Raw genomic sequence first — 22,367 nt, 5'->3', positions numbered from 1 at the left:
AGCCGCCCCACAGAGTTTCCAAAGAGCACCGGGTGGATTCGAACTACCGACCTTTTGGTTAGCAGCCCCAGCACTTAACCACTAGGCCACGAAGCTTTCAGAAACTCAAGCCGGCTTAAGCAGAAATATTGGTTCACACAAGTGAAAAATCCCAGGCTTTGGGTGAGGCAAGATGCAGTCGCTCAGATAAGGTCGTCGGGACCTGTTTTCTCTGCTTGTGCTTTCTCCTCTTGTCTTTGCTCTCAATCAACCTTTGTCTTCACCGTGGCTTTAAGTAGCTCCAGGCTAACATCCACTCAGGTTCAAGTCCAGTAGAAAACAGCTTCCTCAAAACGTTGGACAACCGTCCGTCCTTGTCCTGATTCTCATTGGTGCGCATGGGGTCACATGCCCACCCTGAACCAATCACGTGGGCCCAGGAACCGAATGCCCTTCGTCCCAGCGTTCTCAAGTTGTACCTCAGAAAACCAGGTTGGGGATTCTAGACGAAGAGGGAGGGGTCCACTGCCTTCCTTTGCTAGTTCGTCATGAGGATTAAATGAAAAATGGGAGCGTAATGTGTGATGGGTTCTCCTACGAACGTGTGGCCTCATCTCCTCCCCGAATTCAGCTGTCCCTAACCTCCTTCTGCAAATGAGGAGTGCAGCGTGTGCCTGAGATTAGAGACAACATCGCCCCTTTTCCCTTAAAGAATCCCCTGAGGATCCATGGCTCACCTTTGAGTCCTTCTCGACCCTTTCTGTGACTCAGCAGCCTGTACATAGGAATGCATGTATGACTCACAGATTTTACCCTCCTCCAAATAAAAATGAGACCATTCTGTTATGGGCTTCTGCAACTTCACTTTTTTTGCTTAGTCCTGTCAGAGACACCTTTCCATAGTAGTTCTTATAGATCTACCTCATTGTCTTAACGGCTGAATGGTCTACCTTCTGGACGTACCATAGGTTATTTAACCAGTCCCTTCTAGGAACAAATACTGCTGGTTTTCTCCAGCAGACCTCCTCTTCTTCTCTAATAACAGAACCCTCACATTTCAAATGGGGACATGACATTCAGGATAAAGACTACAATCCCCAGCTTCCAAGGTAGGTGTAATTAATTTTTGCTCAATGGGGTGTGAGCATAACTGATGCATCACTTTTAGGGGCCATGCCCTTAAAGAGAAGGGGCATGCCTTCCTTCCCCCTCTCCCCCCCCCACCCCCGATCTTTCTCTCTTCTCACTGTCTAGAAAGCGGCCATCGGAGTGAGGCATCTTGGCCCGTGAGGATGAAGGCAATGCTGCAGGAGATGAAAGGAGCCTTGGGTCCCTAAGTAGAATGAGGATACCAGCACTGGACTACTAACAGCCAGATGGCTCAGTGACACAGTAACCAGAGCAATACGGTTCTCAGTTGTTTAAGCCACTGCTCTTTCTGGTTTCTATTCCGGCTGCTGAGCCTATACCCAAACTCCTTGCTACTCAACATGTGGTCCTCCAACCAGCAGCATCAGCATCACCTGGGCAACACACCAGGACTGAATCGGACTCTGCATTTTAACAAGGTCCCCAGGTGACTCCAGGCACAGTAAGGCTTTAGAACTGCTCTAATACATTTAATGAAGGGTGTTTTGGTGCTTTGCCATGTTAAGCTATTACAAGCAAGTTTGCAGTGAATATTGTGACCAATGTATACTTCTCTCATATACTAGGTAAACTCTAGGTCTGATCCTGGAAGTTAGATTGCTGGTCCATACAGAATGGACATTTACAACCTTGATAGTTATTTCTTCTGTTAAGTGAATCAAAAGTTTTTGTCAGTGGTTTGTTTGGCTGGTTTTGATTCTGGTGTTTTACAGTTTAAGTAGGCTTTTGTGGAAAAGCCTGCTAATCTCTTTCCTACATAACCTTATTTCTCAAAGCCTCTTTCAGGAAAAAAAAGGGGCATCATAGTGCGCCCCCTGGTGGCTCCTTCTTCTACTTACAGGCAAGTGGATCCAAAGCTGAAAGAACTGCCAAGTGAGAGTAAAACCCACAGCAAACAAGGGTTACACTCTCACCAGGAGTGGTGGGTGCCTTAACGCTCCCTACCTGCCAGAACTGCTTCAGTGGTCACACGAGCAAACGTTTATTTGCAACAGCACTTTAAACGCTATAATGCAAGACAGACCAAAAGAACTCATTTTTTAAAAAATGGCTGTGTTGAATAACTGATGCAAAATAAATCACACATATTTAAAATGTAAAATTTATGAGTTTTAACGTATGCATAGACGTCTGCAATTTTCATCACTCTCAAGCTAATGAATATATATTACTCCCAAAGTTTTCTAGTGTCTCTTTTTAATTTCCCCACCTCTGTCCCCAGATAACCACTGATCTACCCTGTCATTATAGTTTGCAGGTTCTAGAATACTCCATAAATGTCATCATACAGTATGTACTCCTTTTTTCATCCAGCATAATTATTTTGAGACTTATCTGTGTTGTGTCAATCAGTGGTTCCTTCCTTTTTATTGCTGAGTAGTATTCCGTTACATAGAGTTACCGGTTTGTTCATCCATTCATCTGTTGGCATTTGGGTTCTTTTCAGTTTTGGACAAGTCTCTGGGTAGATACATCGTTTTTCTTGGCCAAATACCTGGGAGTGAAATGGCTGATAGGTGTGGTGCATGTCTATTTAAGAAATTGCAAAATTTCCAAAGTGGTTGTACCATTTTGCACTCCCACCAGCAGGGTATAAGAGCTGCTGTTGCTGACCTCTCTTCCTAAGACCACTGGTTTGAAGTCAGGCAGAGATGGGTTCAGACCCCTTGATTCCCTCCCTCACCAGCTGTGTGACATTGGACCAGGCACTGAAAACTTCTGAAAGTCTCAATCTATTCACTGATCTATTGCCTGGCATTCTGGACCCTTTGGTCTGAAACTCCTGCTGTGGTTTCCCCTCCCTGACTGTGAACTTCTTCAGGACAGGAGCTTCTGCCCCCCTTACACAAACTCCCTGATGGTGACAATGGCCACTTTGAACCGAGCATTGCCTCAGTTCATGCACGTATTGCCACCCTGCGACGTTGGCTTTACCCTTATCCCACATCCTTGGGGCCAGTTCTGAAAGACCTCAGGGTTTCTCCTCCATTTTATAAAGGTAATGCCCTTGTTACTACTGTCGTTGATAATGGCGCTATTGATATTCTCACTGAGTCTTATGTCATACTCCAGTGGGGCCTGGAACAATTTCTCATAACCGAATGCATCAATATTTCTGCAGTGAAACAAAGAACGTTCACACTCTAAATGAGGACTGTCAAGAGCCTCAAGTCAGTTCCAGTCAGTATTGCACCAAAACGGTTTGCCACAGACTTACAGAAAGGACATTTGGTTTTCAGAGCTTTGGGGGTTTTAGAATTGTAGATAAGGAATGGAGTCCTTGAGTGGTGCAAATGGTTAACATGACCGGCTGCTACCTGAAATATTTGGAGTTTGAACCCGCCCATAGGTGCCTCAGAAGAAAAGCCTGGCGATCTACTTCTGAAAAATCTCAGCCATTGAAAACCCTGTGGTTCTACCCTGATAACACGGGGGCGCATGAGTGGAAATCAGCTCTCAGCAACTGCTTCCCCCACCCCACCCCACCTTAAAGCAGAGGATTCATTCATTTAGGAGCTGACCTTCGTCCTCTGCACACACCTGCAGCTCTCCTGGAAGACTGATTTCTAATGTGCAGGCCCTGTCCCCTGGGGTAGGGGTGACCTGACATGGCTTTTTAGGTCAATTACAGATTCAGTAACAAACACTAGGTAACAGTGGCGTAATGGTTAAGCGCTTGGCTGCTAACCAGCCACTCCGTGGGAGAAAGATGTGGCAGACTGCTTCCGTAAAGATTACAGGCTTGGAAACTCTATGGGGCAGCTCCACTCTGTCCTATGGGGTCGCTATGAGTCGGGATCAACTGGACAGAAACCGGTTAACTGGTTAGGTCACACAAATTAAACCTCTCCCTTTGCAGTCCCTCTGACTACCCCAGGCAGGAAGTCCCCAAGTGGTGGTTGCATGCCTTTAACACCTCTTTAGCACTTTCTAAACACTTCCCAATCTCCGTCTTTAACTTTGACAGGTCTCTACCCAGATTTTTTTGTGTGCGTGTGTGTGCGTGTGCACACATTTATTTCTCTTCTACATATGGCAAGCGATACTGGTTTTCTTTGTATATGATAATGGCACCAACTTCCCTTTGTAAAGAAATTGATTTAATAAAGGAAAAAAAAACTAGTCAATTAAAACCCAGGTGGTTCAGGAATATGACAGTACTTTAGTGGAGGCCCAAGCGCCACACTTGGGGGTCTGTAGACTGCTTACATCCGGGATCATTACGTTTTTCCTGTCCTAGAAGTTGGCTGGTAATGTGGGTACAGCTTCTCACTAACCAAGCTGGCGCCTCCTGGAGTCAGGGGCTGCTGCCTCCAGCAGGTTGGGAGGCTTTCCTACCAACTGGGTCAACATAGCCAGGACAGGGTCAGACAGGGCCTGTGAACTCAAGGCTGGGATCAGTGAATGGGGAAATCACCATTCTCCAAAGGCCAGGGACACCCAAATGTTCTTGTTCTTACAATGGAGAATGTGTGTCCTGACCGTGCTCGTCTTTCCAAAGCATCAGATTTTTTTTTAAAAAAGGCGACAATTCATTTTTTTTTGTTTAAAATATCATTTTTAGATTAAAACAAGTAGATGAGTAGAATGCAACGTTCATGTGCAGTTTTAACCAAGAAGGCAAAGCTAGAATTCTACCCTCAGATACCCTACTTTAGGGATACGTTGGTGGACAACTGGAGAAACTGTGCTAGGGCTTTTCTGTTCTGTTCTAGGGCCAGGCTGGGATGCTCTGAAAGTTAGGTGAGATGAAGTACAAAAGGCACTTGCCATGTGCAGCCCTAAACATACTTTTACTGTTACTCCCCGCCCCTTGGCATGTGCAGCCCTAAACATACTTTTACTGTTACTCCCCACCCCCTCCATGACCTTGCAAATATGCCCACTCAGAGGTAACTTCCCCAGGGCATAAGACCAGTCTCTGTAACGGGCCCTCAAGGTTCATTTGGATTCCAGTTCTGGCTCTAGAGAGCCCTACGCTCACATCCACTCTCAAAGCATCAGCAGGAAAAGGTCTCCTGAACTTTGGAGAAGAGGGACAACCATTATGCCAACTTGCTCAGTGTGGCCTCAATCTGTCATCCCTCAGCCTCATTCAAATCTCCCTTCATCTCAACCCCTATCCTCACACTGTTCAACCTCCATTTTAGCTTCACTCCCTGGTTCATTCACCCTCACAATTGAACAATGTGGCCTGACCACAATCTTTGGTCCTCAGATGTCAGCAGGGGACAGCTATATTCCTTCCAAATATGTCCGACAACATGGATTACAGAGATGAGCAAGAGCTTGTCATCTGGTGGCCTAGCACAGTACCAGGAGATAGAGACAGGATCACGTTTCTGTAGCTAGCAGCAATGGGAGGGGGTGTCCACTCTTGATGGGGATAAGAGGGCACAGGGGAGCTGTCCTCGATGATGCCATCTCTTGTCTCTGAGATTAAGGGAGTGCAGGGCAGGCCCACGGGGGAGGAGAGCAGAGCCTGGAACGCAGAGTTAACTCAGGATGTCCAGAGCCCAGAGTATGTCCCCATGGCAGCAGGAGCTGTGACGCCCCTGTTAGGTATATTTGGAAATGTAGAACTGGCCATGTTCAAAAGTTTAGGCCAAATCCTGTAGGCGGTGAGAGTCCTGAGAGTATTAAGCCAGGGGAACGACATCGTTAGAAGCGGTCTGTGGGAGATGATGGCTTAGACCAAGGCACTGGCAGTTTGCGACAGGTGAAGAAATACTTAATACAGTGGCTTAGGTAATAGAGCAGTTTTACTTAAGGACTAGGCAAAAACCAAAATCACTTTTTAATTTTTTTTAAATCAAACACTTTATTTCCACATAACAAGCGCAAAAAACTCCCAAACACTTTAACAATACAATTAACGCAGTTTATGAAGTCAATTATATACTACTCAAAGCCCCAAAAGGTCAATCAGCTTAACGTTCCAAACAATTCCAGACATGGTTTTTCAAAGCTACCTTTGGTTTTTGGAAAAACCAGTATGGAAGTCAATATACACTGAATGCATTGAACAACGTTTGCTTCTATGAAGGTGTCCAACAATAGTAGCTTACACCTGGCAAGGTGGAACGTGATTTGTAGTCATACACGGAAATACATACACAGGTTTTGCCCCAGAGCTCCTGCGGTGAGAAGTGAGGGCCGAGAAGGGGAAGAAAAGGCCAGTCCAGGTTGTGGCATTTCTCGTTTTGTAACAGAGGTATGAGAGTTTAACACTAGTACACTTGTCAAGTCATTAAGCTTCATGTTCCAAACGATCTCTTGCTGAGGCTTGAGATGGGCACAAATGGTGGGGAAGATGAAGTCACAGAAGAGTTTTGAGCAACAAGATCCCAAAGATGCTCAAAGAGGGTAGGAAGGAGCAAGCTACAGTTTCCCATTGTTCTCACATTATTTCAGGGTGAAGTTGTGGATAAGTTCGGATAAAATGTTCAAATATTTGCTTAGATTTTTGAATTGGTTGCTTTATGAGAACCCTCATACATGGCAACTTTGAAACTGTCATTATAAAAAAGAGCCTACAAATAAATTCACAAAAAAGAGACAATTAATGTTGAGCAGCCAAAAAGTCATGGTTTATTATATCTGAAATTTCATAATTCAAACACAACCAAACTGTACATTTTACAATCACATTCTATTTGTAAACAGTTAAAAGCCACTGACTTCTTTTGCATCTTAGGACACAAACAGTTAGAATCAAGGCAATGAAATGATGGCAAATCTGCGCTGTTAAAATTTTTACCCTTGTTTAGTCTCTTCTTTGACTAAGCAAGCATTATAATACCATTTGTGGGCAAAACGAAAAGGGGGGAGGGGAGAAAGAAATTTTAAAAATGGTGTAACTCGTTAAGTTTTGCAACAACATTTAAAATTTTTTCTTTATACAACAAACGACTCTGTAAGCCCAATACCTTGGTTACAGTATGCATAGTTACTGATCTCGGCTTTAAGGTACAACAGTTAAACATTAACACAGTCACAAGAGAGCAGAAACATAGAGAGCCACTTGATGGGATTACAAAAAACAATTATTACCTATTGATTATTAGCAAACCATCATCACTCACTAATAAAAAGACAGCGTCTGAAAGCAGAATGTCAAACTCCAGCTTTAAGCGTTTTTCTTTTTTTGGCAGAGAAAATTCTTTAACAGGGCAATACGTAGTATCAGTGCTAAAAGTTGGGGTTTTTCTTTTATTCCTATAAGAAACTACAAGGAGTTATTTTATTTTATTTTTTTTTTGTTTTATTTTGTTATTATTAACTGGGGAACTGGTTTTCCTGAGAACCATGCTCTTTGATTTAGGACAGGAATAGAAAAACAAAAGAACATGGCCAAATGCTGCGCCTTTTTCCCAGAGATAGAAAGCATCTTTTAAATCATCCTCCTTTTTTTTTTTTTTTGTCTTTTAAATTTTTTTTTTTAAATGATGAAAGAGTAAACATTTTTTTTTTTTTTTTCTCAAAAAACAAACAAAAACATCTGTAAACAAGAAGGTTCAACATGGGAACCTTCAAAACAAAATGGAAAGCCTATTCAAAGTGCAGGGCCCGTCCTGGGTGGCAGGTGGGCTGCAAGTCACAGCTGTGGCCACAGTTTTTCAAACTGCAGAGCGAAATTCTTTAGTTTTACATCATGAAAGAACTGGTGCAATACTTTCATTAATAATCCTAAGTCAGTATCATAACTTGATCTTTTAAACTCCACAATACCACAATAAGGTAGGCAGACATCAAGGCATAGTAGAGAGCGCACACCTTTGAAGAACGTCCTTGAGTAAACATTTACACTGGAACAGCTGCCCCCCCCACACTGCCGGTTAGCCGGAGAGAACACCATTCAGTGCAAAGTGAAAAGCTCATACATTATCAGCCCAAAAAATGGTTTTGCAAAAAATTAAAACAAAAAAAAGGGGGGGGAGATAGAGAAGGGGGGGGGAAGATTCCAAAAGCTAAACATGATGAAGATACACAAGGGAGCTCATTCTCTATGGTTTAGCATGTATGGCGCTATTTGGGAGTGTAAATAGATAGATACCTTTTCACATTATAATATTGGCCTGCATGATTCAAGTATTCAAACTGATATGTTTTGGGGAAAACAAAGTGGAAAATGTGCAGAGAATAGCTGTTCCCACAGGTGGCCCCTGGCTGCAGGCTGCGAGCCCAACTTAGTGCTCCTTTCTTTCGCGTCTTGAGGTCACAGTTTGTGAGTCGACATCTACACTGTTACATGGACTCTCCACCCCCACCCAGGTGGTCAACAGAAAGAAAAGCATTAATGGGGGACGGGCTGCTAATTCCCCGTGGGTCGCTGCTGCTTGGAGGACCCCACAGGCTTGTGGAATAATGTGGGGTCCCCCAGAGTGAAGTGCCATGAAGGTCTCCACAGTTAGTTCCCGACAGCCCAGCACCATTCCAGTGATTGAGATCCGTCCGGCTGGAGAACGAGTGGGAACAGTCGAGGGAGCCCAGCCGGCTCTGGCTGGACCCGAGAGACTGCCAGCCGGGAGAAGGGGTCAGAGACTGACTTTGTGCAAAGAAACGACTGATCTCCTCTTCACTGGCAAACTCAGCAAGAATAGTAGTGTTCCCCAATACACACCTGGAGGGGGGAGACACAAACAAGCATGGTGAAGACTTGGCAGACTGGAAGGGTCTGCTTAATTCAAAAGTGGTGGGGAGTGGCGGGAAGAGAGGAATGGGGAGAAAGAGGGAAGGCACCATTTAGCCAGCGTGCCTGCCCTTCAGAGGGCGCACATGTACCTGGAGCTCTCGTGGGCCCTGCCTGCTGTGCCCAGAGGGAACCGCTTCCATGCACGAAATTGTGGGGTCCCAAGATGATGTTTTTCATCTTCCATGGGCAATCTAAGGAACTTTCTAGGGCCATCCTGAGCAGATGTAACACTCCCCCTCGTGAGTACTGATCTTGGAACCCTGGATGCAGTGGGACTGTAGCTGCTGGCAACGTGCTTTCACGGCAGGACCCCCATTTGCGGGCACAGAGCCAGGCACAGTGTCACCAGCTATGTGCTCACACATGCACTTCCCACAACCGAGGGAGCCCTGAACTAAAAATTGTGGGGGCATTTTCAAGTTGTCACGAGCAGAATGGCCAACTTACATGTGCAGAGACTTTTGTGCCTTCACTACCTCTTCTTTTGAACTGTAACGGACCAAAGCATTTCCATGTGGGAGGTTCAGGTGGAATGTTATCAGTGGGCCATGTTGCATGCACAGAGTACGCAGAGTTGAGCCATCAATCTAGGAGACGGAGGGTGAAGAACAGTCAATCACATGACCAGCCAGGGAGGTTGTCCCAGGCTGGGATGTTGCTCCTATCTCCCTTCCCCAAGGTCCTTCCGACACCATTCGTAACTGGTTCTTGCTGCAAGGTGCTCCTCACCTCCCCTGGTCCCAGGGCCAAGGCTCTGAAGCCTCTAGACTCCTGGACAGTCCCCAGGCCCTCAGTTCCTTAGCACTGCCCCTGCTGCAAGGTACCGCTCCCTGGGGGGAAAGGGGGTGGCCTCCAGAGGTTGTGGGTGGGGAGGGTCCAAGGCTAAGAAAAATCCAAAAGAGCAGACCAGAGTTTCACAACATGGTCTAAAGACCATACCCATGCCTTTATAAAAATGCAGATTCCCGGATCCTAGACCAGACCTAGGAGATAGGTCTCTGAGGTGAGGCCTAGGGATCTGTATTTCTGGCCAGCTTCCTAGGTTACCCTTACGCACTCAGTGGATAACAGGTAACCACTGGGTCAGACCCCAGCCTTCCCGAGACATCTAGAGACCAAACTCACACAAGACTGAAAACCTTTGGTCCTGCCCTGGTGTATCCCTACAAACCGGGGTACCTGGTATTCTTACCTGAGGTGTGAGGTTTTTCAGAACAAGCCAATTAGTTATTCTCCCTGAGCTGCTCTCACCCCAGCTGGAACCTGTGAAACAAGGAGAGAAAAGGATGAGTCAGGTTTCCAAGCCTGTGGACAAACACACTCCAGTCAAATTAGTTCTTCAGCAGGATCACCTGACACCTGGCTTCCTTCGCTTCCTTGACTACTCACTTGCACTTCTACATGGGACACCCTCTCCCTAGACCCAGAATGGGCTCATCCCACCCTGATCCAGGTGCTAACCCCTGGGACAGGTGGCTCTGCCTTGGGGAGAGCAGGCTCAGCAAGACTCCCAGCTAATCACACAGCAGGGCAGGGTAGTAAGCCACTAAAGGCCATACCCTTCTGGAATCGTCTCATTTATAAGCTAAAACTATCTCCAAATGGGGAAAGATCTAAAACTATCTCCAAATAGGGAAAGATCTCAGCTTGTGATCATCTGAGGTACCTGACACAACAGACAGTTTTATTATTTTGTGCATGTGTTCCACAAGGCATCAAGTTTTAAGGGGATTTGTTTTAAAAACTTGAAATCGCCCAGACCATTTTTTTTTTCTTCCTTTTTAAATTGTGCTTTAGGTGAAAGTTTACAGCTCAAGTCAATTTCTCATACAAAAATGCATGCAACATATTGTTTTGTGACATTAGTTGCAATCCTACAATGTGACAGCACGCTCCTCCTTTCCAGATGAGTCCTGTCTAGTCTTTGTCTGAAAAGTGAGCTTTGGGACTGGTTTCAGTTCTGGGCTAACGGAGCATCTGGTGTCTCATTTTTGGTCTGGGCTACTCCAAGAATTTTTCATCTGGCCCTCCTGCTGCGCCTCCCACCCCCTCTACTCTCCTCCCAGCTGCTGGAGCTTGGAAACATGATCAAGTCACTCCCCTTTCTGCAACCACTTTAAAGGCAACTTAGTCCTAAGAAAAGCAGCCAAACCAGGGCTTGGAACTGGTTTGGTCCAGTTTGAACCCCTGCTGAGAATTTGCATCTCTACTCCAAATATACTGAATCAGAATCTACTTTTTACAAGATTCCTAAGTGATTCTTTGTATAACTTTCTGGGAACCTGTTAGAAATGCAAATTCTCAGCAAGGGTTCCAACCTGAATGGACCAGTTTGAAGCCCTGATCCAGATACTTTCCTGTGGTTCAGGGAGATTGTCCCATAACATGGCGCATGCCTAGTCTCTTTCTCACTGAACCTTGGCCTCCCCCCACCTCCCCATCCTCTAATAATTCTAGCAGGGGACGCTTGAGCCTCCTTAGTTCTGAGTCTTGGCACATGCTGCTCCCTCTGCTTTGTGTACTCTTACAGGTTTGCAGATCCCACTCAACTCCACCAGCCCTCCTTGTCTACCCAGAGTGTGGGCTCCTAAGCTCTTGCCAACTTTTCTCATCTCCCCTCACTGAAGATGTCTGTGACCAGAACGAACCACTTACGCATGATACCACTGACATGCCTTTGCATTTAACAGTTTGAGAAGGACTCAGGTATTCTTTTCACTTAATTAAAACTTTCAACCCAAAAAACTCAGTAAATTTTATTGCCACCAATCACCTGTCTAAAGATCAGAAATGACAAATTAGATCACAAAATGTTAGTCAGGTTTTCTTACCCATTTTCAGCTTAGAGACGAATGTTTGGTAGGTTTTAAGATAGAGTGAAGGAATAAGACCATATTTTCTAGTAGAACTGGTAGAAGGGAGCAGAAGAACACGATGCCAGTGCAAACCCAGCACCAGGCATTTACAGACTGAGTACAGACAGAGGAATATTTGTCCTGTTTTCCTGGGCCAGTCTGGCTTATGCCTGTTGGCCCTGTATGATCAGTGGCACCCACTTTCACTCTCAAATGTTTCTGTTTAAATAATAAGCTATATGTGCATCCCAAGTATAGGTGAAGTTATCACCCCAACAAGCCCCACTCTTCAAGGCCCAGATGGGCTGCTCCTACCTTCCCCAGCCTTGCCAAATAACACCTTCTGCTGGGTGGCACAAATGGTTTGCACCTGACCACTAACCTCAAGATTGGCAGTTCAAACCCACCCAGTGGTGCTGCAGAACAAAAGCCTGATCTGCTTCTCTAAAGACCACAACCAAGAAAACCCTATGGAGCTCAGTTCTACTCTCTAACAAACGGGGTCACCGTAAGTCAGAAGTGACTTGATGGCAACAGGTTTTTTTTTCACTCTGTGTGACATGGTGTTATTCTGCAAGCCTGCTATGAGTAGGAAGTTACTACAGATTTCAGTATCTACTCTTGAGGAACTTCTTGAAAGAAAGGAGAAGAATAAGGAGATCCCCATTCTGTTAACTTTATCAATGAATGTTGTAATCTTTGGGTAAATGTGCTTAAGTAAACCGGGTTAAGACTCAAACACACGGAAACTGCAGAAGATAACAATGCATATGGTCCCTTGCGCTCTCATTCCGCTTCACTGAGGATAATGTCATCACCTACTCTTTAGGTCTTTGTTAAACTAGACTGTTGGCACCGGTTAGTTCAGCAAATAAACCATATGAAATCATCCATGTATTTCATCTTACCTGGGGTATATCTGGCATCAGAATTTCCCCATCCTCCACCTACACGAATGGGAGAATTATCCCATGTAGACAAGGGTGGCTTCTGACCAGTCAGTCCCGGAGGTGGGCGGGACGGAGCAGTGATGTTTTTAGGTGGCAAAGGGACCTTCCACAGTTCATGAGCCAGAGAGGTGTTTGTAACTGAACCAGGAGACCATGTCAATTTGGAATCACTATTTCTGGCTACTCAAAGGAAAGAAGAGTTTGGGGTTGGGGGGAGAGAATGTTTTCAGAAAACAGAAAATTTAAATAATGATAACATCCATCCACCCACTAACAGAAAAACAAGCAAAAAGAAACATAATTAAAAACCCCCAAATCAAGCTAAACTGCAAAGAAAAACAGAAAATCAAAAGGAAACATCCTCCCTGCCAAAAACACTCAGACCACTTGTCCGCTATTTACAGTTTTACGACCTAAGATTCTTAATCCAGTGCCCAAAATTCTCATTGAAATCACACAAAAACCACTGCTTTGAAGTGCTCTACAACAGCAGTTAACTCCTTACCTTAATAACCATACTTGAGTCACTCAGCACAGTCACATAAGTCACTGAAGAGATTTTAGAACTTTGTTGCTTAATCATGGAGGGGAAAAAAAGCCTACAAAAGTTGACCTGACTCAAGGTGTGACCCCAGCAGATATTGGCCAGGTGCCTCCTTGGTGCCAACTGCTGGGCTGCTAGGCTCCTGCCATGCGGTATTTCTGCGCCACACAATTTACTGAGGATCCGAGAGGTTAAGTGACTTGCCTATGGGGCCTATTAAATGGAGGGCCAAGACTGAAACCTAGTCCATCTGGCTTAAAAAAAAATTTTTTTTTTCCCTGATATGGGGTTGCCTCATAAATAAGGGGAGTAATTTAGGGGGTGTGCAGAGATCAGGAACACAGTAAACTAAGTCAAAAATAATGCTGAAAAACATGAGGGGAACAGAAAAGGATGGGAGATTTTATACTTCCATCATCGTCCATTTATTTTTCACTGTCTCACAAAGTGCATGTCCTTTAGGTCAGTGCCATTCAAAGTGTGGTTGTGGACTGGCCACAACACACTGTCCACTGCTACTCTGTGACAAAATGAGTGTAAAAATTCAGAGTAAGCAGCTATGAACTTTGGCAGTAATTTGACATTGCCATAATTCTCAAGTGTGTACCGTATTTTTACACAAATAACGCATGCCTTCTACGCTTGTATGCCAACTGCACCTTCCACCCTCAGGGTTATTTTCAAAAGCGCCACTATGCCAATTTTTTTTTTTTTACATGTTGCTGTAAAAAAAATTAGCATAGTGTGCTTATGAAAATACCTCGCAGGGGGAGGGTGCAGTTGGCAAACAAATGTAGAAGGTGCGTGTTATTTGTGTTAAAAATACGGTAATTATTGTGCTAGCCGTTCAAAATTCATGTTTGCTTTATTTTACAAATGTATCAGTCTGTGAGGGTTGAAATTTTTTTTACAAAAAGGTCCTTCATCACGGATAATATGAGAACTGCTTTGAGCGATTAAATTTAATTACAGGCCTGAAATGGCTCTCAGATCAGAGAAAGCACTTTGGTGAAAACTGATTATTTTAGTAGATGACTGCTAAGTGCAAAAAGGGACAATGGTGTTAAAAGGCCTCACAAATATATTCTCTCAACTTCCCCAAAAAAAGAGGGAATAAAAAAGAATCCACAGCCACTGGTTGTAACTAAATTCCTTCCTTCTTCTGAGATGGACCTTGGCAAGGTCAGGGTGTGACCCACCTGAAGTGCTTTGTGCTGTACTGCTGAGGGGAACGTTGTAGTTGGAGGCACGAATGGATGACCAGGCACTAGTTGAAGGCAGCGTGGTGTTCAAGGATGAGGATGACCCTACATGGGGGAAGAGTCCAATTAGTCATGCACCAGAACCAAGGACACGGCATTTAAAAATAAGCAAAAACATCGAGCGAAGGTGAAACTTAACAGCATGCCACAAGAAAAAGGAAACAGGTACAATGAGGGAAACAGACTGTACCGAAGACTGCACCTTCCTTCCTGCCTTCAAAAGCATGCTCAGAGATGGCTTGCTAACTGTTTTTACCATGGCTCCCTGTTTTCCTACAACTCTCCATGAGAATATACTCTAACAACTAGCTGTAGCAACAGAGATAAGTGACAACCCCTGGCTCTCCTAGGTCTACTAGGTCTTCATCCTTCTCCATCAAGACCCATATCCAGTCTCCAAGACCTACTATTTCTTCCCATTTCTTTTTTTTTTTTTAAATCAACTTGATCATTACTCTAGCTTAGCTCCAGAATTGACCCTTACCTGGATCACTACGACCACTCCCTAACTGGTTTCCCACTCAAATCCATTTTGCCCACCACGCGCAGATTACCCACTTTAAATGTTGATTCTTCCAACTCAGAATCTTCAGTGGTTTCTTACTTCCTTTAATATTAAATCTAAACTCCTCTCTTGACTTTTAGAACCTTCTATAATTTCCTAATTTTCCCAGGCTGCCCCGCAGTCTGGGTTTTTCACTGTTTCACAAACATGTAACAGCTACTCATAATTTTGTTTGGTTCCTTTCACCTGAATTAGCCTTTCCCAGATGGTCTCTCGCTCTCTGACTCATTCAATGAAGCAGAGAGAAAGTATCTCTAAGATACTAGGTATCATGCTAAGTATAGCAGCCAACAGGAACATGACCAAGTTTGGCCCTTGCTTGAAGATTACAGTGTTTTAGAGAAACAGCAAGGTGTGGTTGGAGAGAAGGATGCAAGGAAGATCAATAGGACATGGGGAAGAAAGAAAGAGCGGGGCAGAAAGAGACTAGAAGATGGAAGGGAGTCGGACTATAAGGGTTGGTCTAAGTTACTTTAACTTTGTATTTCATCCTGGAGCCAGTAAGAAGCTGTTTTCAAGCAGGGAAATGTCATAATCACATCTGTGTGTAGGAAAAAATCATTTGGGCAACAGTGAGGAGGCTCTATGTAAGAAACGGCGGGACCTGAGCTAAGACAATGATATGCAACAATACACACACCAGCCTGCACTGATCAAATGTGTCTCTGAAATATACTTGATGTCTAGGCTATTCAGAAAAGCACTAAAGAGATACAATCATCTGCTGTAATACTAATGAACACATTCTTACTACTGGAGGGCTGCCTCAGACCTACCTTCCCTGAAGCTCCTTCTGATAAAGCTGCACTTCCCTCTAGGCTATGTGCCACCCCAGACAGACAGCAATAAAATACTCCCATGGGTAGCTTTGACTCACTGTTCTTCACAGACCCCAGGTTAGCCCAGAGAAGTTTCTCCCAGGGAACTTCCTATGACAAGAGTTAACTGGTGCAAGTGAGGGCTAGAAAGAGAGTGAATGCTTATAAGGCAGCAAGCCTAGAATGGTGAGGCTCAGAGATTCAGAGCACCTCGGAAGCCTGCCAGGCACGCCCCTGGACACCCACACCAGACAGCTCACACTCTACCACTAATCTGGAATGAGGTGAGAGGAAATACAACCAAGAGTGTGTGTGTGGACATGAAGCGGTAGAAAAGTACTCTACCAACCTGGGCTGGCAGAAGAGAATAGAGGGCAACCCTTCCGAAGAGGTGGATTTCCTTTTCAGCATTTCTCTTTTACCTCATGGAATTAAACCATTTCAGAGCCACAAGGGATCTTCAAGATCTTCCCCAACTCCTACATTTTTAGATCAGGAAGCAATGGCCCAGGGTCACAGTTAGTGGAATAATCTGGGCTAAAATTCCAGACACTGGACTCGCAAGCCATACTGTTACCACTCTAAAACTGTCCCGTCTACTAACCCCTGCTCGCCATCTGCCCCTTACTGGTCAAAGTCCTTCTCTGACGGACTTCACCAGACTCTCAGCCCCCATGTACCTCATTGCAAGGAGGTATAATCTATTCTAGAGGCAGAATAACAGCATCTCTTTCATCTCTCACCACATTAGACGCTCTCTATACGGAAAATCACTCAATACTCAAGTAAAAAGAGGTGCATACATGGACACTAAGCTGAAGATTACAGAAATATTTTATTGAAAAAAAAAATCTGGTATCAATTAGGCACAGGATGGGTAGTTATAACAAATATGAAGGAAAAACCAAAGATCTGGAAGGATTTTACCCTTAGACTGCTTCCCAAATATACCTTTAAGTTCCTTTCTACTTTAAAGAAATTGAAACTGATAGAGACATTGTATTACGGTTTTACTTTATGCAAGAAAGACACTAGGCAACACCAATCACCTGATTAATACTCCAAAGAAAAGGCCATGACTTATATCAAAATACTGGCAAATTAATATACATTGAAGTTAAAATTAAATGCTCAGGACATGATGTATAATTTACTATGATTCCCTCCTACAACTGACCTCTTCAATTAATCAGCTACCGGTTTCAATCACATCAGGTGAGATGGTAGCTACTGGTTTACACTTCCTGTCTGTCAGAAACACCTCCCAACTTGTAGCTTTTCCGTCCCAGTAGGGCACAATCACATGCCACAATCAAGTTAAATATGAAATAAACTGGTGCCACCTTGAGGCAAGAAAGGAATAGTTTGGCCCACACTAAGGCTGCAGATACAGAATCAAAGACTTTAAGAACAAATCCTATTCACTATCTTTAAAATCAGCTAAAAACTGGAGGTCTTCAAATAAACATCCACTTCAAATTAGAGCTTTACAAAGAAAAGAAACAAAATAATGATCTGGTGAAGTAAGTAACTTGCTATCATGCCACATAAGATGTCTGTTTTTGTCTGAAATGGAGCTCTAGTGGGGCATCCCTGGCCAGTGTGGCGTCTTGTCTTTCTTCCCCAGTTCACCCTGAGTCAAGGAAAAGAAGAGGCAGCAGGGTCCTGTTTCCCTCCTTTCTCTCTGACAGGTCTACCAGTACCTCCTTTAAAAAAAAAAACAAGATAAAACCCTTGTGCCTGCAAGCCATCGGGTTCTTCCATTATCAGTTGGCCCTGACCCCCTTTTCTCCTGGGAAATTAGCACCTCGATGACTTCCATCAGCTGTCTGTTAAATCTGGCTGTTTGAGAATGAGGAGGATTCTTTTCTTACCACTGTGACGTGGCAAACACTTGTTTAACAGATAATATATTTAATATGCTGTGTCACAATTTCTTTATCAACTATTTAAAGAGAGAGATGAAAGGATATGTGTCACAGAAACCAAGAAAAGATTTTCATTCACTTCATTTACCTTTCTCTAGTGCACAATCATGCATGCAAATGTTTATGGTGAAAAATAACCATGTGGTAGAAAATATGAGGATTTTCTTTAAATTAAATTTTTACGTTAAAAGTGCATCTGGACTGCAGCGACCCTTACATTGATTGGTCTTCTTTTTATACTTTTGGGAGACAAAGAAAGCCTAATTGCCACTCCAGATCAAAGGCCTTCAGTATCCAGAATTTATAAACATGATTAATGGAAAACAAATGCTACTGGTCCTTTGTATTAACTGTTACCACATCCAATGATAAGACAATAAAGCCTCATCATTTTAAAAATGGCCATATTAAAGAATCAACTATGGGAAAATTAAGGAGAATTCTGTTTTCATTTTCATGATTCCTTTGGGTGTGACATGCTCTGTAATGCTGGTGTGACTTCTGCTGCTGAAAGTTTCACACCTGCTTTGAGACATTCTTAAATATCCAGAATTCCGCCTTGTGCCCTCCTACATACCACTGTTCCTGTCCCTGAGGTGGTCAACTTCCCGCACAGTATTAATTGAAAGATTGTTTATGACACTGCCAGGAGTGACGTAAGGGTCAGTTTCGGGGTCAATGTTTGGATAACCTTTCCATGGTTCACCAGGGCGAAATTCTGGAAAGAAAAATTTTAAATTAGTTCAAAGCTTAATTATCATTTCAAAATGCATTATTAAATATGCAGAACTTTTTTCTTAAAGCTATGCAACTCTCAAATATTTTCCAACTTATACTAAAATCCCAAGAGTCTGGTTCAGTAACACAGCTAGTACAATATAAACTGTTCTTTATGAATAATGTACCCTGAAAGTTTATATAACTGAAATCATCTCTTCCCGTTTATTTTTAAACACAAACATTTTAAAGTGCTTTATGACAAATCTCAAAGCGATAGCAACTTGTGTAGGACAAAGCGGGCCAGTTGCATTTCTGATAATTCCCCAATACAACTGAAGATACTGTCAAGTTAGTTCCTAAAGAGATGAACAGGCTCTATGAATTAAGATTTTTTAATATTATCCTTCAAGCTGGTCAATGGGACCCATCCTGCCTTCACTGTATGGAGCATAATGGCACTGCTAACACACCAAATACACTCATATGCCCAAGACTTTATGTTCAACTTTTCATTTGTCATTTCTACAATCTTTCTGATCTAGCATAAATCAATCCAACAACACAGAATTGGACTAAATCACTAGCTAATTGAGTCCAGATGTAAGAATACCTTAATGGAAACATACTGTCATAAAAGAAGCAGTTAGCATTTTACCTGGTGGCCAATTAACACTGCTAGAGCCATTAGGCGATTTGGCACGTGGCCAGCCATCTCCTATTGAACCCGGAGGACTGGCTGGTGAAGTACTGCTGTTCATAAAGTCATAGGGAACAAATGGAGATTCTTCCAGCCTGAAACCACTTGAAATAGCACCTAAAAAGAAAGATGATGGTGAAACAAATGCAAAATACACTATGGAATCTATTCTTGTAGTTTCTCAATTATAAGACAACTTTCTATTAGATCTCTGGGTTCAACTGTGTTCTATAGATTATGCGAAGATATAAGGAGATAGGAGAGCTCAGAGGTCCATTTTTAACTCTCTTCATTTGAAAAAAAGAGTTTCACTGCTTAAAAAATACACCCTCTCCTGGCTAATCAACATGATTAGGTTCCAAAGACCAGGTCGTTACGTGAAATTGGCATTATGTAAAAATGAAGGATGACCATATAGGATCACAAAATGAAGGATAACTAACTCACTACATAAATGGCAAATGACATCATTACATAACTGCCAAACCACTGAGAATCACGGCCCAGCTAAGCTGACACATAACCTTAACCATCACAGCCAGCGTTACCTCTCGCCTCGCACCCTGGCAATTGTTACTGTCAAACCTATGATGTTGATGCGCCAACTAGCCAGATAGGAGACTTTTTACTGTTGTAAACACATGTCACATAATGAGACAGTTGGTAACTGAGGAGCAGGTATAGCCTGCAATTACCATTTCAGGTATTTCATTACAAGAAGGATATGAGGAACACAACCATCAACAATAAGTGACCAGAATATGAGTACAAAATTATTTCTAACTTACTAAAACATTGTATTTTGGCCTAAACTGAGAAAAAGCACAGTGACCCCTTTGTTGAGATTCATGTTTTGGGGTCAATGAGCAGCACTGGAGGGAGGAAGAAAGAACTGTGGTGAAGAAAGGATTGTGGTAAGGAACAGCATGAGTGGCAAGAACCATATCCCAGAATCCAGGAAACTGTGTATTCATGTATATCCAGGATATACACATAATAAAAAGAAACGGACATTCTCTCTCATCAGGCTATTTCTAAGTCTACCTTATATTTGAGCAGTTCTACTCTGCACACATGGGGGTACCATGAGTCTGAATCAACCCGGCAACTAACGACGACAATAACACTGTACTTCAGCCACTTGTGATAACACAGCATTGAAAATATGTGTTAACAAGATGAGTGTGAAATCCATGAAAACAGCTTAATCTCAGTTAGAAACAATCATTTATTTTCTTAGATTATGATTTACTCTCCAAACTGAAAACAGCCATTTTAAACACATATTAAAATGACTACTGCTTCATAGAAGAAGTAAAACACATCATTCACTCATTAGAAGAGTTTCAGCTGCTGTGCCAAATGCTGTAGATAGAAAAGTAAGACAACCAGGGTCCTTGCCCTCAGTGACACTATATTCTAACCGGAGAGAAAGACAAAAAAAAAAGTAAACTGAGAAGGAGACAGTGTGTGACGAGGAGGGGCAGAGATAGCATGTAACAGGTTGGAGGAAGAGATCTAGGCAATGGGGACAGTTTGAGCAAAGACGTGAGGAGGAAAATAGCTTGGCATGTGTGAGGAACTGAAAGACCTTCCAAAACCATGGTGTCTAGAAAACAGGAAGTGAGACAGTACATAACATTAAGGAGTGGAGCCCTAACCTTGAAGGGCAGGGATGACCAAGTTTGTCTTGTTTTAACGTTCGGAATTCAAAGGCCCAGGGGTGCGATGTGTATGCTCTGGTTAGCCATTGGCCCTAGGACTCCAGACTGGCCTATGCCCAGCCACCTCTGCACACATTTGTATGTCTGTTCCTCAAACGCATCCGACTTTGTAACATCCTCACGCAGGGCTATGGAACGCACAATAAGGGGTTCTTTTATATTAAAGTGTTTTAAGAAGGGAAGTAATAAAGTTCGCTTTACCGCAGTGTGGAAAATGGATTCGAAGCAAGGGAAGCAAGCCTGGAAAAAGGAAGATCATCTGAGGCTGCTGAGGTGGTAAGAGATAATGGACACATACACTATATATTTTGGAAGTAGAACGGACACTATTTACACATGGATTGGACATGGAAGTTGAAGGAAGGAAGGAATCAAGAATGTGAGATCCAAATGTCCATCAACTGATGAATGGATTAACAAAATGTGATATAGCCATAAAATAGCGTATTATTCAACTATAAAAAGACTGAAGTACTGGTAATATGCTACATCATGGATAAATCTTGAAAACGCTGTGCTAAGCGGGGCGAGGAGGCCAGTTGCAAAGGATCACATATTAAATGATTACATTTATATGCAATGTTGGGAATAGGAAAATCTATAGAGACAAAAAGTAAATTAGTAGTTGCCTTGGGCTGCAGAGATGAGAGAATTGGGAGGTGCTGGTTAAGGAGTACGGGGCTTCTTTTCACATTAATGAAAATATTCAAAAATTGATTGTAGTGATGGATATACAACCCTGAATATACTAAAAGTCACAGAATTCTAGACTACGAGAGAGTAAATTGTATGGTATGTTATATTATTAAAAAAAAAAAAAAAAGGCTGTGTCTTAGGTTTCTGACTTCACTAATTTGACAGAAGGAGGAAGAAGTACATTTTAGCAACATGGGGAAGAGTAAGGGTGAAAAAGGAAAAACCAGTGACTTCCATTCATTGACAGGTTTGAGAAGGTTGTAAAGAAAAACCCTGGTTCACAGCTTTCCAGCTATGCACTTCTGATAAAACACAGCAGTGGCCTGAATGTTGCTTTAGTCTCATTTCATCCCAAAACAAAGGTTCCCGTGGTTGCAAGTTACAACATCCAAGCTTCTACATCAGTTACTTAGAGATGGCAGAGCTGGGTCTCATGCCAGTCACTGCTGGGTATTCCCCTATCCCTGAGGTAACTTTGTTTCTCCATCATTTCCATTTCCCCCTCTGCTCTGGCTTCCTCATCTAGCTATTTTTATCTGAGTGAATTACCTTTTTTGTAAGCTGAATCCAAACCACTTGGGAATGAAGTAAGATATAAAGTAGTAGCTGCAAGTAATACAGTTTAATAGCATAATTGCCAAATTTCAGGTGACAAATTCTTATGCAAGAGCCTGAGATGACAAAAGTATTCAATTTTTTTTTAGTAAGAAAAAATGTCCACTTATTAAAACTTCACTTTGTATTAAAAGTGAGATAGGTTTGATACAAGCAGCAGCTAGGGTCT

The 22,367-nt window shown here is 43.1% G+C and overlaps 1 protein-coding gene across 13 annotated transcripts in view; it reads right to left on the bottom strand.

Annotated features, from left to right (window-relative positions):
• Positions 1–5,931: 5,931 nt before the first annotated feature.
• TNRC6A (trinucleotide repeat containing adaptor 6A) overlaps positions 5,932–22,367 on the bottom strand; it is a 237,836-nt gene continuing 221,400 nt past the window's right edge. For all 13 annotated transcript variants that reach the window (XM_049903449.1, XM_049903454.1, XM_049903460.1 and 10 more), the window contains 7 exons: positions 19,122–19,280; positions 18,324–18,464; positions 14,373–14,480; positions 12,588–12,809; positions 10,017–10,087; positions 9,272–9,411; positions 5,932–8,752 (listed from right to left, as the gene is read on the bottom strand). In XM_049903449.1, coding sequence (XP_049759406.1) covers positions 8,377–8,752; positions 9,272–9,411; positions 10,017–10,087; positions 12,588–12,809; positions 14,373–14,480; positions 18,324–18,464; positions 19,122–19,280 — 1,217 coding nt within the window. In that variant the 3' untranslated portion in view covers positions 5,932–8,376. The remainder of the gene's footprint in view (positions 8,753–9,271; positions 9,412–10,016; positions 10,088–12,587; positions 12,810–14,372; positions 14,481–18,323; positions 18,465–19,121; positions 19,281–22,367) is intronic.

Source organism: Elephas maximus, chromosome 12, assembly GCF_024166365.1.
Source record: "Elephas maximus indicus isolate mEleMax1 chromosome 12, mEleMax1 primary haplotype, whole genome shotgun sequence".
NCBI lineage: Eukaryota > Metazoa > Chordata > Mammalia > Proboscidea > Elephantidae > Elephas > Elephas maximus.
This window is presented reverse-complemented; position numbering and strand designations above follow the sequence as displayed.